At 57.6% G+C, this 15,787-nt stretch overlaps 2 protein-coding genes across 2 annotated transcripts; both read left to right on the top strand.

The window, feature by feature from the left end:
* Window positions 1-403: 403 nt before the first annotated feature.
* Window positions 404-9,153, top strand: FBXO24 (F-box protein 24; the record flags this gene model as incomplete). The annotated part of the gene is given in 11 exon segments (XM_082670386.1): window positions 404-448; window positions 452-466; window positions 2,631-2,729; window positions 2,826-3,009; window positions 3,956-4,185; window positions 4,424-4,658; window positions 5,090-5,248; window positions 5,515-5,636; window positions 5,902-6,033; window positions 8,080-8,250; window positions 8,579-9,153. Coding segments are annotated over 11 exon segments (1,758 nt in total). The 3' UTR covers window positions 8,945-9,153.
* Window positions 9,154-10,122: 969 nt separating this feature from the next.
* PCOLCE (procollagen C-endopeptidase enhancer) lies at window positions 10,123-15,578 on the top strand. Its single transcript, XM_082670777.1, has 9 exons — window positions 10,123-10,320; window positions 11,167-11,275; window positions 11,710-11,968; window positions 12,895-13,019; window positions 13,571-13,707; window positions 14,052-14,278; window positions 14,542-14,619; window positions 14,754-14,924; window positions 15,069-15,578. Exons 1-9 carry the CDS (start codon window positions 10,223-10,225, stop codon window positions 15,230-15,232), a joined length of 1,368 nt encoding a protein of 455 aa, XP_082526903.1. The 5' UTR covers window positions 10,123-10,222; the 3' UTR covers window positions 15,233-15,578.
* The last annotated feature ends 209 nt before the right edge of the window (window positions 15,579-15,787 follow it).

The raw sequence follows: 15,787 nt of genomic DNA on the forward strand, positions 1-15,787 counted from the left end.
CCCGACGGACCAATCGGGATCCCGAGACGCGTCGGAAGTGGCTAATCAGAACCCGCCGGCGGGGTGGAGACTCCGGCGCAGAAGAGAGGCGAGAGAAGGGAGGGGGACTAGAATAGAGTGCTCGCCAACGGCCTACTCTCCAGGCCGGCCCGCCCCGCGCAGCCGCATCCAATCACAAATCTTAGGAGTGGAGATGGAGCCAATCAGGTCCAATCAGGAGGCGGGGACGTCGGCCCTCCACTAGAAGGGATAGAGGCCGAGAAACGCAAACCCTTGTCCTCTTCCAACGAAAACCAATCGCAAGCTAGATACAGCCGAGTGACTGTAAAGAAGGCCAATTAGACCCTCCAGAGGGAACCTGGCCCGGCCTCTTCTCTGAGGGACTGCTCTACCTACCAATAGCATGGGCGAGAAGTCTGTGCCTTCGCTCAGGAGGAGATGGGTGAACTAGAACTTTGAGGTAGAGGTAAAGAATGTGAGTGCGGCACGCTGGGCTGGCTGGAAGCAGTGCAGGGATTGCAGTAGTGTGTGCGAGCTAGACGTGTTAGGGAGCGAGCCAGCTTTGCGGGCGCCAGGGTGACCGTAGGGATGGGGGGAGCGGGAGGCAAGGTGATGCCTGAGGCTAGTGTACAGGGGGTCGTTGCAGCCGAAGGGACCTTGGATGCCATCCTGGCTGCGGAGACCGAGGCCCCGCGACAATCTCCGGAGTCCGGGCGGACCTGTGGCTTCCCAGGGGCTGGAAAGGCCCAGCTTCAACGCCTCGAGGGAAGGTTAAGGGAGACCGGGAAAGCCTCGAAAATACCGCCCGGCCTACACCCCTGCCCAAAGGAGCGCGCCTGGGCAGGAATTGTGATGATCAGACCTGGGGGGTTAGTCTAGAAGGGACCACCCCACCTAGAAGAAGTCCTCCGTTTTACAAATGAGGAAACTGAGGCGGAGGGAAGTCGATGAGCTGTCCAGAGCAAACAGCAGGTTACTGACAGCTCACACTAGAAGCCAGGCTTCCCCCTGCAGCAGCTTTTGCGGTGGACTTTTACTGTTCGTACCCTCTTCTTTGCCTCCCGAGGTGAAATGGAGTGGATCAACGGGACCCAGTTACAAGAGGAAGCTGCAGATACTCGCTCCGTCTGCTGAGAGATCTTAGCATCCTGTTAGGTGGCATAGGACCTAATATAATCCGCTTCATTGGTTAATAGTTGCCAAGCCACAAATAGCTGAAGGTTCTTTCCCATAAGTCACATCTCACACGTTGACATTCCGAAACGTTTATCGAATTATGAAAATTCCATCCTACGTGTCCCAAACGAGCTGTTTACTAGTCCCTCTGAATAAGGGAGTTTGATTGGATGGTTGACCGTCTTTTAGCTAACACGGAAAACAAATGAGTCTGTAATACTATGCAGCTGAGGGCTGGTTGTCCAGGCCTGGATTCCTCAGTTCATGGGAGAGCCAGCTACCCCTTGGATGGATTGGTGTAGATCCTCTGCCCCTATGTGGACAGACACAGCCCCAGCTCCTGCTGTTTCTCACCCATGTCATCCCTCTCCCCACCCCCCACCCCCCCACCCCACCCCCGCCGTAAGAGTAAGTTAATAGCTTAGACTTCGGGAGATAACCTAAGCTTTCAGAGTAAATCCATCCCTTTCTTCCACCTTAAGAGGTTGCCCTTCATACGTGCAGTCATGTTACTGTCCCAGGAAAGCAGTCTGCTTTGGGATGTGTTTTGCCTGAGTCTGTGCTCAGCTGTGCCCACTTTCATGTGATGCCTGTTTTCATGAGATAGATGGTCTAATTAGCAGGGTCACCTTGCCCCCTCACCTGTCAAACTGAGTTTATACCTTTTTTTTTTTTTTAGTTTATATCCTTGAGCTCTGGACTGCGGAGATGTGAAGAATTCACCAGTGTCTCTCTACACTTAGTGCTAAAAGGGTATCAAGTGGAAAAACCTCCTACTACTCCCTGAAAGTAAAGGCCTCGTCTACCAGTAGTTCACACTTTATTGCTCCTGTCCTGTGCATATCCCATGAGCCACTGGGTGGCTAGAACTGGGCTAGAACCAAGGAGCTAAGAGAGAAAATCCCGGGCAAGGTTGGGGGAAATAGGTCACAGTGGCTGGGTGGTGAGGTCACAGAGAGGTTTGTCTGACCCGGACTACATAGGGGAGGGGCCTAGGAGGCAAAGCGGCCCCAGAGGTTCCCCAAGCCCAGGCGGGGGGCATGGTGTGGGAAAGGCAGCAGGGACAAAGGCCAGGGAGCTGAGTACAAGGGGCCAAGGGGCCCAGAGATTTGAGGGCAGGAGCAGTGAAGGGGCAGTCAGGATGGTGAGGAGAAGCCAGAAACGAAAGCTGCAAAAAGTCACCGGGCTCTGCAGACCGGAGGTGGGGCTCAGGGTGAGGGGGCAGGGGGCGAAGCAAAGGCCGCAAGATGGCAGCCAGAGATCAGGGGAGGGGTTATGTGGAGAAGTTGGACAGGGAACAAGGCAGACAGGGAAGGGTAAACCCACGGACCTAGAGAGAAAGATGGGAGGATTTGACAGCCCAGAGCCCCCAAGGTAGTGGTTAATAAGTAGTTAACAGAAGGAAGAGGCATGACCCTCATGGAACCCCTGTGCACCCTCTTCTCCTTGGGTAGGTGAAGCGGAGCTGCGCTTCATGTGGCCCAGAGCCTGGGGGTGAAGAGAAGAAGGGGAGAGGAAACCCTATATCTATTCAGTTGTTCCCCCCAGAGCTGGTGAGTCCTTGGGGGGGCGGGTTGGTGCTGAGAATAAAGGACTGGGGGCTGCTGAGGGGCCTCCATGACCCCTGCTTTCCCCCCCTGCCCCCACAGGTGGAGCACATCATTTCATTCCTCCCAGTCAGAGATGTAGTCTCTCTAGGTCAGACCTGCCACTACTTCCACGAAGTGTGCGACTCTGAGGGCGTGTGGAAACGCATCTGTCACCGGCTCAGTCCTCGACTTCGAGAGCAGGGCTCTGGGGTCCAGCCCTGGAAGAGAGCTGCGATTCTGAACTGTACACCTTCCCGGGAACCTCTAGTTCTCTCTGCTTCTGTCCTACCGTATTCTGGGATCCCTCCTACTCCATAAAATTGCCTAATGGGCCCCTTTCTCTGGAAGAAACTTGTTAGATTTAAACATACTCCAACAAGGACTTACTCCAAGTCTCTAAAGCTGCTCTCGGACAGACATTGTCACCCAGAGCCCCCATTCCTAGCATCCCTGCCAAGTTGCCCACCATATTCAAGCTCTTCCATATCTTACCTTGAGACATCCTCCTCTCCCAAAACCTGGAGCTTTCCCTCCTCTAAACCAGGATTTTTCAACATTGTCACTATTAAAACTTTGAGCCAAATAATTCTTTGCAGGGGTCAGGTGCTGTCCTTTGCATGGTAGGATGTTTAGCAACATCCCTGGCCTCTACCCACTAGATGCCAGTAGCACCTCCCCCAGTTCTGACAGCCAATGTCCCCCGAGGGACAAAAATCACCCCCAGGTTGAGAAATATGCTCCCCTCCCTTCCCAGGGAGCCCCTATCCGATAACTTCGTCTCACACAACGGAGATGAAGGGAGATGCAGATAGCAGATCCAGAGCTAGGGGTGTGGAAGGGTTACTGGCCTTTCCCAGTCATTCCTTTTCACACCTCTTTCTGCTTTTCTATGCATTCTTATATTTCCTTTGATGTCTCTGATGCAAGTTTGGACCAAAGAAGTGCTCACTTAGAAGCATGTGTGTGGCCCTGGGCTGAGGTGGGGCAGAGAACTTTAGTTCAGACATGGGGCATAATTTCAGATATCTTCTGAGCTTTCCACGTGCCCTTTGGAAGAGGTCTTTCCCCAGGCCTGGGGATGGAGAGGAGCTAAACACCCATCCATTGAGAAATCTAGCTTTCCCAAGCTCTGTTTCATCTCCCTTGTGCCTCCCCGACCCCTTAAACCTCCCTCTCCTTCCCTTCTGCAGACACGAAGGGCCTGTATTTCCAGGCATTTGGGGGCCGCCGCCGCTGTCTCAGCAAGAGTGTAGCCCCTGTGCTGGCCCATGGCTACCGCCGCTTCTTGCCCACCAAGGACCACATCTTCATTCTTGATTACATGGGGACCATCTTCTTCCTGAAAAATGCCCTGGTCTCCTCCACCCTTGGCCAGAAGCGGGCCTGCTGCTATGTTGTGTTGTGTCACGGAGCCAAGGATGTGAGTACCAGGACCCCAGCAGCTGAGACCCCACCTCTTTTCCGGGAACCCAGGGCCCACACCAGTCCTGAGGTGGCATCCTTAGGACAGCCACCCTCCGATACCAGGAAGTGGAAACCAAGTTTGCCTTTCCCAGCCCTGGACCCAAGTATCTCATCTCCCACCCCAGGATCCAGCTGCCCCAGCCTCATCCCACTGCAAGGCTGGAGATCCCGGACACCTTTGTCTTTTCCTACAGTTTGCCTCGGACCCGAGAGGTGACACAATTTACCGTAAATACCTCTATGTGTTGGCCACTCGGGAGCAGCCGGGCGTGGTGGACACAGCCCACAGCCAGTCCTGCGACTGTGTCGAGGTCTACCTGCAGTCCAGCGGGCAGCGGGTCTTCAAGATCACCTTCCACCGCGCCATGAGCTTCAAACAGATGGTGCTGGTTGGTCTGGAGAGCCAGCGGACCCTGCTGCTCCTCACAGGTGAGGCTTAGAGCAGTGGTTTGCAAACTGTTTCCTGCAGCTTCTTCAGGACCCCTGCAGTGGAAGCTTTGGACCGCCAGGGAATTCCCTGCTTCTGAACTTCTTAATGCTAGGCAGGGCCCTGAACCCCCAGACATCATTCTTCCCAACACTCAAATTGGATTCCGCCAAATCCAACTGCTCGGTTTTCTCTGCACTCATCCCTCACACTGAAGAGCTCCCCTGGTTGATTTTCGGTGGTGAAGGCTGGAGGCTGGGATACTTGAGGTCACTGCCCCCTTATTTCATCTCTACCCTTTTCCTTCCAGCCCCACTCTAGGGCAGCAAATGTCTCATGCTGTATGGCTTAGGGAGTCTCTTGGGAGGTTAATGTGGTTATTGGAGGGTCCCCTCCCCCACACAATTGTCTGCCTCCCCGCCCCCTCCCTCAGAGGAAGGAAAGATCTACTCTTTGGTAGTGAATGAAGCCCAGCTGGACCAGCCACACTCCTATACAGGTCAGCTGACCTTGAGGAAGGTGTCCCATGACCTCCCTCACCTGTGTGTGGCCTGCATGGCTTCCAACCAGGGAAGTACTCTCTACATTACGGGTAAGAGCCACCTCCCTTCTTCTCCAGACCCCAGCCTTGGACAGACCTTCCAGATACAGAACCCTCCCTTATCCTTACTCCAGCTCTGTGGGGTACCCGTAGAGCATCCTAGTCAAAAGAGGTGTTTAAGTTCCCAGACATCATAGCTGGTGCATTTCTAGTGGGTGTGAGACTCCCCAGATCTTACATCTTTCATCCCAAGTAGGGCCTGATCCCTAGGAAATGGGTGCCCAGAGCTGCTGAGCTGAGGGCTCCAAACCCCCCAGACCAGGGGCGAGTGTATTTTGAGGTGCATACCCCAGGGGTGTATCGTGATCTCTTTGGAACCCTTGAAGCCTTTGACCCCACGTACCAGCAGATGCCACTTCCGGTCTCACTGCCTGCCAAGGTAGGATCCTGGGGTGGGGGGTTGGGGGCAGACCAGTGGGGGCGGGGCCTTAGGGGGCCCGCAAGGTACTGAAGGTCTGAAACAGGAGCAGGAATCAAATGATTGATCAGCGAGGGACAAGGGACCCAGGGAGAGGGGTGACCTAGAGGGCAAGACCAAAAGCGATCAGCTGTGTGTGGCAGGTTAGCAGTTGTGAGATACTGGAGCTCAGAGTTCCCCTGGAGACGACTGAAGGCCCACTTCTCCTTTCTACCTTACCTCCTAGGTCCTATTCTGTGCTCTTGGCTACAATCACCTTGGCCTGGTGGATGAATTTGGCCGAATCTTTATGCAGGGAAGTAACAGATATGGGCAGCTGGGAACCGGGGACAAAATGGACCGAGGGGAACCCACACAGGTGAGATTGCTTCCCAGCTACTCTCATCTTGCCCCCCTTCCTCTAATTCCCTGACCCCTGGATCTCTCCACATCTCTACTTTCCATAGAATCCACTTTCTACTCCCTAGGATGTTAAGCCAACCAGTTTGTAACGCCTGTGCTACTGTATCTCACCCGGGGTTGGCACCACGAGGTGCATTCTGTGTGGCTCATGCTACAAGTGCAGTAGGAGTTTACTGAAGCAGGGAGACCTGGGTGGGCCGAAGTAACTCCAAGAGGTGAGATGTAAGCAGGGCCTAGTGGGTTAGATAGGATTCGGGTGGGTACAGGGAAAGGCATCCTGTGTAATGGGGATGGGGACGAAGCTTGCACATCCCTGGGACGGTGGAAGGCCCGGCCTGACCAGAGCAGAGTGTGTTTTGGAACTCAGTAGCTACGAGGTGGTATAGGTGTTTGCAAGCCTACAGAAGTATCGATGTGGGAAAGAGCCGTTGCAGGTTCTGGAGCAGGAGAAGGCAACCCCCTGGATGATGGAGAACGGGTCACGTGGCCAGAGGGCACAGTGAGAGGCCCACCGGGAGGCTGCTGAATGACACCAGCATTTGAGACAGGGGACTGGGGCTGGTACCGTGGCGGCGGGAACAGAGAGGAATGGAGACATGAGGTGTAGTGAGAGAAAACGAACAGTCTCTGCAAACTGACTAGATATGAGGACAGTGGGGTAGGACAAAGGTGGCTCTGGCAATAGACATGGTAAACATGCCAGTGGGCGAGGAATGCTGGTTTGAGGAGAGAATGTGAATTTAGGCTTCTTCTGCAGTGAGAGTAAAACACTAAAGTAGAAATGTCTAGCTGGATTCCAAGTTGGAACAAGGTTGAAATGACAAAAGTAGAGGCAGAGGGGCAAAGCTGGGTGGTCGCCATGATTGTGGGTGGAGGGACTGAAAGAGTTGTCTCTGAGAGAGAGACACACCCTCAAATGCCACGTCTCACAGGCCACGGGCACAGAAAGTTTCACCCAGGAGGGGGTGGTGACAGTGATAGTGAAGGAATATGCTCCCTGACATGGAAGGATGGCTATACCATATTTTTCAGTGGAAAAAAAAAAAAAAATTCGTGAAATGGTTTACACAGCACAATCCCATCTTGGTTTAAAAATATACAACTTGCGTGTATATATTTGCTGAGGCAACAGTGAGGAAGAGTGTCCAGCAAGATGTTAATAGTGGGTGGTGGGGCTTCCAGTGATTTTTAAATGAATTTTTGCTTGCCAGTATTTTATAATTTTCCTGTAATGGCCGTGAAATTACTTATCTATGTCTTCAAAAGTAAAGCGCTCACAGTCTCGGGAGCAAGCGTGCAGGAGAGGCCCTGGGATTTGGCTGCTGGGAGGTCCAGTGCCTTTGGAGAGAAGTCGTAGTGTAGTGGGGAGTGGGGAGTCTCAGGCGAGACTGGCTGTGGTGAGACCAAGAATGTGGTCCACTTCAGACTGATCACGTAGCCAGTCCTACTGCCTAAAAGACAGAGGTAGGAAGCAGCAGAAATCAGGTGGAAATGTTTTTCCAAAAGAGTGGCCATTTTGAAAGATAAAGATATGACAGACTGAAAATGCTAGAGACGGAAGGAAGGACGCAGTGGGAGGCAGGCCCTTCCAGGGGCCTAACCTGGAACTACACAGGGACAGGGAGGAAGGCTCTTCCTCCCCCGAGGCTGGAAGGCAGAATGAGAGACTGGACAGGCCCAGGCCTGGGGGATGAGACCAGGGAGCAGATAGCAGGCCCTGGCCTCAGGCAAGAGGCCTGTTTTCCAGGGAACCGAGAGGAGGAACCAACAGCCGTGCTAGCGCCCCTGTGGTCAGACGGGCTGCAGGAGAACCAAGGAGGAGTGATAGCTGCCAGTCTGCAGTCGGCAGGGCGGACCTCGTTGGGGAGGGGGAGGGTACTCTGGGGCCCACCTCCTCCCTCCCCCTAGCTTCCCTAGGAGAAGCTGTCACCCTTCTCCAACCCGGCCCCTCCCCACGGTGCCTTGGTGTTCCCCACTTAGGGACCCTGCCCTGTGTTCTCAGGTACGTTATCTGCAGCGTCCCGTCGCCCTGTGGTGTGGCCTCAACCACTCCCTGGTGCTGAGCCAGCGCTCAGACTTCAGCAAGGAGCTGCTGGGCTGTGGATGTGGGGCCAGAGGCCGCCTGCCAGGCTGGCCTAGGGGAAGTGCCTCCTTCGTTAAGCTCCACATCAAGGTCAGAGCAGGGTCCAGGGAGCGGGCGTCCAGGGAGGGCCAGAGCAGTAGAGCCCACAGGACTGTAGCTGGGGCTCCCACAGGGACCCAGGGACCCCATCTTCCAGCACCACCCACCGCCCTTTCCTGCCACGTACCATGGCTCCTGGCTCTCTCCCTGAGCTGCCCCTGCTGGCCCGCTCCGACCTCACACAACCTTGGGGCTCAGCCAGCCAGCTCACTCGCTGGCTCAGGGCTGGTCTGAGCAGGACAAGCACAACAGCTGGGGCTTCCTGGGAACCCCTTCCCGGGGCCCCACTCAGCCACTCCCCCTCTGTCTCTCCTCCAAGGTCCCTTTGTATGCCAGCTCCCTCTGTCCTACCAGAGAGTGCCTCTACGTGCTGTCCGGCCATGACATCGAGCACCATCCCGCCTACCGGGACCTACCAGCCAGCAGGGTGGCGGGGACCCCCAAGCCCAGCCTGGGGGCCGAAGCAGCCCAGGACCCTGAGGGGGTGGCGGCGCAGGCCTGTGAGCCGTACCTCGGCCAGATCCACAGTTGCCCCACATTGCAGGAATGCATGGAAACGACGAAGGTGATCGTGGGCTGGATGCCCTTGATGGCCACACAGGAGGATTTCTTCTGGGAGACCCTGGACATGCTGCAGAGGGCTTTTGGAGGGGTTGGCCAAGACCCCCCAACCCCTGACAGCTGACCCCCCTCTCCTGGTCTCACCCCTGGAGGGAGGGTCTGGCCCTGGGCCAGGGGCTAAGGAGAGGTGGAATGACAGCAATGAATGCTGCGCGTGGGGAGGGGGATGCAGTGGGCTAGGGCCTGCTAGACATGTCAGGGTGGGACTGTTTTGTAAAATGTTCAGGGAGCTGCCCAGGAGGGGCCCCCAACCTGACATGGACAAAAGATTTGATGGACAAATAGAATAAAAGGCTGATTGAGGCCCGGTTTGTAACCCTGGGGCCTGGGAGGAACGTGGGGCGGGGTGCGGGGGGAGGGGTGGGCAGGCAGAGTGGACGCAGCTCAGGCTGTCAGTTGCTGCAGAGCTGACAGCACCTGGATCCTTCAGCTTCCTTTTCCCTCCAACGCCAAGACCCGATGCCTACTTGGTTCTGTCACTTGGATCCTCCGTCCATCAGGCTGAGAAAGGCGCTTCTTCTGAGTTCAGGAAGCTTCCTACCCATTTCCCTTCATCCCTGTGAAGCCAACCCACCCCCACCCCCCCCACCCCCCGCTCTCCTCCTCCTGTTTCCCTTCCAGATCTGATCTCACATGTCCTTTCCCTTACTTTCTACTCCATCCTCCTCTTCCTCAATAAGGAAGACACTCCCTTTACCCACAGAGCATGCCTCCCTGCCCCCACCCATACCTCCAAATATTTGGGAGAGAAGATGGGTGAGCAGAATTCTTCCTCCGTGGCCTAGTCTGGCCCGGGTATGGAGAGGACAGTAGACATTTGAAGTGGAAAATAAACTGGAGCAGGGGGTGGTCAGGAAGTGGGTAAGTGATTAGAGGTTGGGAGTCCAGGGAAGGACTTCCTCTGGGTGCTGAGGAAGCAGGAATGGGGAGGATCACAGGTGGGCTGGAGAGTCCTCAGGAAGGACCCGAGGCTGTGTTGGAAGGATGCTCGGGCACTGGACAGAGTGGGCTTGCAGATGATGTTACTGGACTGCCTGGAATATGCTGAGAGTCTGATGCTCCCTCTGCCCTTCGTTGCTCCACCCCCGCTCCCACACTGGGTCAGTATTTATGTGTCCTGGACCTAGAGAGGCCCCTGGAATCGCCACTGTCCCGGCTCTTCTCTCCCTGTCCCGCCTTCCCCGCCGCCCGCCCCACTGGCCAGTCCCCACGCCCACACGCCCAAGGCTGCCTCATCTGGCACTGATTATCCCCGCTGCTGCTGCTGCCGCTGCCGCTGCTGCTGCTGCTACACTCAGCTGCTGCCTCTGTCTTGAGGACCCCAGTGCCTCTCCCTCGGGCCATGCTGCCTACTACCACAGCCTCCCTCTTGGGGCCCCTCCTCACTGCCTGGGCTCTGCTGCTGCCTTTCACCCAGGGCCAGAGCCCCAACTACACCAGGTAGGTCTCTCGGCACCTTCCAGATGGCTTGAGTTAACTTCAGATCCCTGATTCCTGGGGGGCTATGCCTGTGGAGCTTGTAGATTCTTTTGCTAACACACCACCCGCGCAGATCTCCCACAGCCCTCACCCTTCTCTGGCCCCCAAGTCCTCCTTCCCTGCTGCAAGACCACTGTCTCCTGCGGTCACCACTGCTCCCCACTCCTCCACCCTCCGTCCTCTGCCCTCTAAGTCTCCCCACCTATCCAGACCCTTGGCCCCACCATGGAACCTGAGAGCACCAAGACCTTGAACTTGCCTGGTAGCTGTACATCTGGATTCCAGGAGGGAATCAGAGACTGTGGGGGGAAGAGGGGGCTGCAAGTGGGAGACGTGGGAGTCAGTCACCGCAGTAGTTAGCTGGAGCCGGAGCAGGGCAAAGGTTGGGAACGCAAGGCCCTGGCTGCTGCTTCTCCCTCATCTCCCCGCCCCCTCACCCCCCCACCTCGAGGCTGTGTCCACATCTGGAAGTAGTTAGGCCGCTCCAGGCCCTGACTGCCAGGCAGGGTGAGGGGGGGGAATGATGGAGGGGGGCCGAGGAGGATTCCGGGAATTCCTGCTGGGGTGGGGGTGGGAACTCTGAGGGGCTGGAGGGACAGCCAAGTTGCTGGTCCCACTTTTTCCTGATTCCCTGCTGGAGTATTTCCCACCCCAGTCCCAGCCCCGCTGGCTGAGGCCGCCTCGAATCCTTTGGACCTCCCTTCCTCATCCCGCTGGCTGCCCTTCTTGGCGCCCCCATGCTCATTGCCCTACCCCAGTCCCTGCACTACTCCCCCACTCAGGCCTGACCTCTCTTCTGTTCTGCAGACCTGTGTTCCTGTGTGGAGGGGATGTGACTGGGGAGTCGGGTTACCTGGCAAGCGAGGGTTTCCCTAACCTCTACCCCGCCAATAAGGAGTGCGTCTGGACGATAACGGTGAGAAGGCCCCTTTGGCCGCCGTCCCCTTGTCCAAGTCTCCCCGAGGCCTGGGTCCAGGCAGCCAGAGGCCAGACTGCTAAGGGAACCCCCCTCCTGGCAAGCACCGCCGCTTCTCCCTGGGGAAGTCCCAGCCCCCTCCCCTCTGGTCACTGACAGCATCAGTGCCCACAGTAACACGTGGCAAGCATCCTCACACCTTAACTCAGAGCCTGCTTCTCCATTCCCACCTTCATCCCCATCCCCTCTGGTCTCTCCACAGACCTCAGGTCTTGTCCCCTGCACAAGCCACAAGCCCTCTGCTCTGCACCCTGATGGGGTCCCCTCTGCTTCAGGCCCAGTTTCTGTAGGAAATGCTTGGGGAAAAAGAGTCCCCTCTGCCTGGTTGTGTCCGGCCTGACTTTGCAGGTCCCCGACCCTGTCCCCACCATCAGGTCCCTGAGGGCCAGACTGTGTCCCTCTCCTTCCGAGTCTTTGACCTGGAGCTGCACCCATCCTGCCGTTATGACGCTCTGGAGGTCTTTGCCGGGCCTGGAACCTCAGGCCAGCGGCTCGGACGCTTCTGCGGGACCTTCCGGCCAGCGCCCTTAGTTGCCCCCGGCAACCAGGTGACCCTGAGGATGACATCGGACGAGGGCACGGGAGGACGAGGCTTCCTGCTCTGGTACAGCGGGCGGGCCACCTCAGGCACTGGTGAGACCTCCCTCACCTCCGCTGTCCCCCTCTCCTGGCCCCGCCCCCGGCGCAGGCCCCACCCCAGCCTTAACCTCCACCCCAAGAGCCTGGGACCCCCATTATCTCCCTTACCCTTTTTCCTCACTAACCGCCCCTTCAGTCCCTCCTCCCCGTCTTCTCTCCCCTCCTTCCCGCTCCCACCCCCCCCCCTCTTCCAGGCCCCCGCCCAGGCGCGAGGCGGAAATGGGTCACCGACCCGCGGGTGGAATGGGCGGCCTGGGGTTACTGGGACGGTGAGTAACTGCCCGCCCCCGTCCGCAATCGGGCTCCCTCAGACGGGCGCGAGGGGGCACCCCCGGGCTGGGGGACTAGGTTCCCCCGACCCGGAGCCCCCTACACCCAGCCCGGGGGCTCCCGATTGCGGTCCCATCACCTCCTCCTGGCGGCAGAAGTCTCCCCTAAAATGTTTAAGGAGGGACCTCCCCAAAGGAGCCTCGGGGCTGTGCCCCAATTTGAGGGCACCCTCACAACATGGGGACTCTCCAGCTGCGACGGGGACTTTTCTGCCGGGCCGGGGAGATGGGATCTTCCAGGGGAAGAGGAGCGATGTGGCCTCGCGATGTGGCTTCGCGATGTGGCCTCGGGTCAGGGGGAGGGGCAAGAAGGGAGCGTGTCCAGTCAATTCCTCCTCCCCCTACCACCGCCCGCCTGGGTGCCCGGCGGTCCAAGACTTACCCCCCCGCGGTCCAAGACCTCCCGGAGCCCCGCTCCTCCGAGCCCCATCTCTGCTAACCTACCCCCCTTCTTCCTCCCTCTCTTCTCGCCCCATCATCCCGAGACCCAGACATCTGAGCTTTCTGCACGGGCTCCCAGCCTAGAGTTCTCCTCCAGCTGACCGAGGGTCTCCACCGCCCCCCACCCCCACTCCTCTCTCCCCTCCCCAGAGCACCAATTTTGCGGGGGGCGGCTGGAGAAGGCCCAGGGAACCCTGACCACGCCCAACTGGCCCGAGTCCGATTACCCCCCGGGCATCAGCTGTTCCTGGCACATCATCGCGCCCCCGGACCAGGTACTGACCCCCTACCCGGGCTGCCCTCGGGGACCCAGGCGGCGTCCTCCAGTATGCAGCCTGCAAAGATTTATTGAACATCTACAATGTCCCGAGCACTGAGCTTGCATGGTGGGCAGCAAAAACAGACCCAGACCTGCTTGCACCCAAACAAAAAATGTCAAATTACGACTGTGACGAATCTTACGAGAGCGAGGTACCCGATGCTGATATATAAACTGATTTGTGCGTGTGTGGGGGGGGGTGTGGGTGTGTGTGTAGTGGTGGTGGAGGTGGATTCTGGGTCTGTTCCTTGAGAATGAGCCAGGACTTGACCTTGCGGACTACGGCGACCGAGGCCACTGCAGGGCCCCCGTGGATGTGTGTGTTCCTCCGAGCTGTGGTGTGAATGCATTAAGAGGGGGGCTGGAGGGCACGCGGGAGGTGAGCGAGGAGGCTGCGGCGAGCGTCCCGGAGGCGGCGGCCGGGCGGAGGAGGTGAGAGGTGAGAGCTCCGCTCCCTCGGCTGCCCGGGGTCCCACCGCGCAGCCTCCGCCTCTGCCCCGCCGCCAGGTGATCTCACTGACCTTCGGGAAGTTTGACCTGGAGCCCGACTCCTACTGCCGCTACGATTCGGTCAGCGTGTTCAACGGCGCCGTGAGCGACGACGCCAAGCGGCTGGGGAAGTTCTGCGGCGACACAGCCCCGGGGTGAGGGGGCGGCACCTGGGTGGGTGACGGCGTCCGGGAGTCTCCGCCGCGCCTGGTGCGGGAGCGGGGGGACAGCGCTGCTGGTGGGAGGGGCGAGGCTGAGCTGAAGCCGCAGGAGGCGAACCTGCCGGCCCCAAACGGGTGGGCGGAGCGGGTAGCGGCCCAGGCAGAAGACGAGGCTTGACGCCAGGCCTGGGGTCCGTGGATGGAGAGGCGAGAGGGGCTTGCGAAATCGGGAAGCTAACGCAGACAACCGAGGGGCAGAGGTGAAAAGGCCGCCGGCCTGGGTAGGGGGCAGGATGCGCTGCCCACCTGACACCTCCCCCAATGCCCCGCGCCCGCAGTCCCATCTCCTCCGAAGGGAACGAGCTCCTCGTCCAGTTCGTCTCGGACCTCAGCGTCACGGCCGACGGCTTCTCGGCCTCCTACAGGACCCTGCCGCGGGGCGCCACCGAAGGAGGGCCAGGCCCGGGCCCCAAGCCCGGAGTCGGGCCCAAAGTCAAGCCCGAAGTCCCACCTGAGGAGAAACCGAAGGCCGCCCCTAAGGCAGAGGCAACTCCGGTGGGCCCCGGTGAGTCTGGGAAGGCAGAGGAAGCGGCCGCAGGCTGGAGGGAGTTGTATCCGAGTTCCTTCCTGCGCTCATTCATTCATTCAATACAGCACCCACGGGTGCCGCCTCCGTGCTAATGGCTGGTACTGGGTGCTGGGACACGAAGCTGGATAGAGCTCTGAACAAGTTCAAAGCAATGAGGTTTTTGTGGGGAAAGTGGTCCTTCCTACCTCCTGGGTAGGTTACCCTCCACAAACAGTGCCCCCCTTCCCCCCCCCCACCAGATGCACCCAGTGTCTCCTGCCCAAAACAGTGCCGGCGGGCAGGCACCTTGCAGAGCCACTTCTGTAACAGCGACCTGGGTAAGCAGCCCCATCCCCCAGCTCTGCCCTTCCAGCTCCTCTAACCTCCCCTCCTGTCCCCAAAGCCCCCCTCCTTCTGGTTCCAGCCCTGCCCTGGCCTCCTGTCTCCTCACCTCTCCCTCTCTCTCCCACAGTGGTGACGGGAATGATGAAGTCCATGGTTCGGGGCCCAGGGGAGGGCCTCACAGTCACTGTCAGTCTCACTGGTGTTTACAAAACCGGAGGCCTGGACCTGCCCTCTCCCCCCACTGACACCTCTCTGAAGTTCTATGTGCCCTGCAAGCAGTGCCCCCCCATGAAGAAAGGTAACGGAGATGTGGGAAAATGTAGAGGGGGACTTAGCCTCATGAAAATGATGGAGGCAGTAGAATCTGAGGGACTGGGACGAGGGGGTACACCTATAAGGTCTCAGTTACACAAACTCTCAATCCCTTCCTCCTCTTCCCTAGGAATCAGTTATCTGCTGATGGGCCAGGTGGAAGAAAACAGAGGTCCGATCCTTCCTCCAGAGAGCTTCGTGGTTCTCTACCGGCCCACCCAGCACCAGATCCTCACCAACCTCAGCAAGAGGTGCCCTTCCAAGCCTGTTCAGGCTGCTGGATCCCAAGCCTGAGCCTAGGCCAGCCTCCGGACCCTGGCCCTAGGGACCCCTTTCTTATCCAAATAAATGTTTCTAGACTTGAGGAAGGGGTCACATGTCCATTTGTATGGTTTTGGTGCTCCTCTGGGGATTTGTTTTCATTCATTCATTAAACTCAACAGTTACTATACAGAAGAATGTAAGTCAAATCTTGTCACCCCTTTGCTCAAAATTCTCCCGTATGCTCAACACACACAGAAAATGCTCACTACGTGGAGGTGATGGATATGTAAATTAGCTTGATTGTGCTGATCTTTTCACAATGTCTACAGATATCAAAACACCAAGTTGTACACCTTAAGTATATACAATTTTTATATGTCAAAGATATCTCAATAAAGCTGTTTAAAAAAAAAAGAAATTAAGGGAATTCCCTGGCAGTCCAGCACTTTCCCTGCTGAAGGCTGGGATTCAATCCCTGGTTGGGGAACTAAGATCCTGCAAGCTGCCTGGGGCAGCCAAAAAGAAAAAAAAAAAAAAAAAGGAATTAAAACAACTCTTCCATAGTTTCCCATCAGTCTCAGCATA

Source organism: Grampus griseus (genome assembly GCF_964374135.1).
Source record: "Grampus griseus genome assembly, chromosome: 14".
Lineage (NCBI taxonomy): Eukaryota > Metazoa > Chordata > Mammalia > Artiodactyla > Delphinidae > Grampus > Grampus griseus.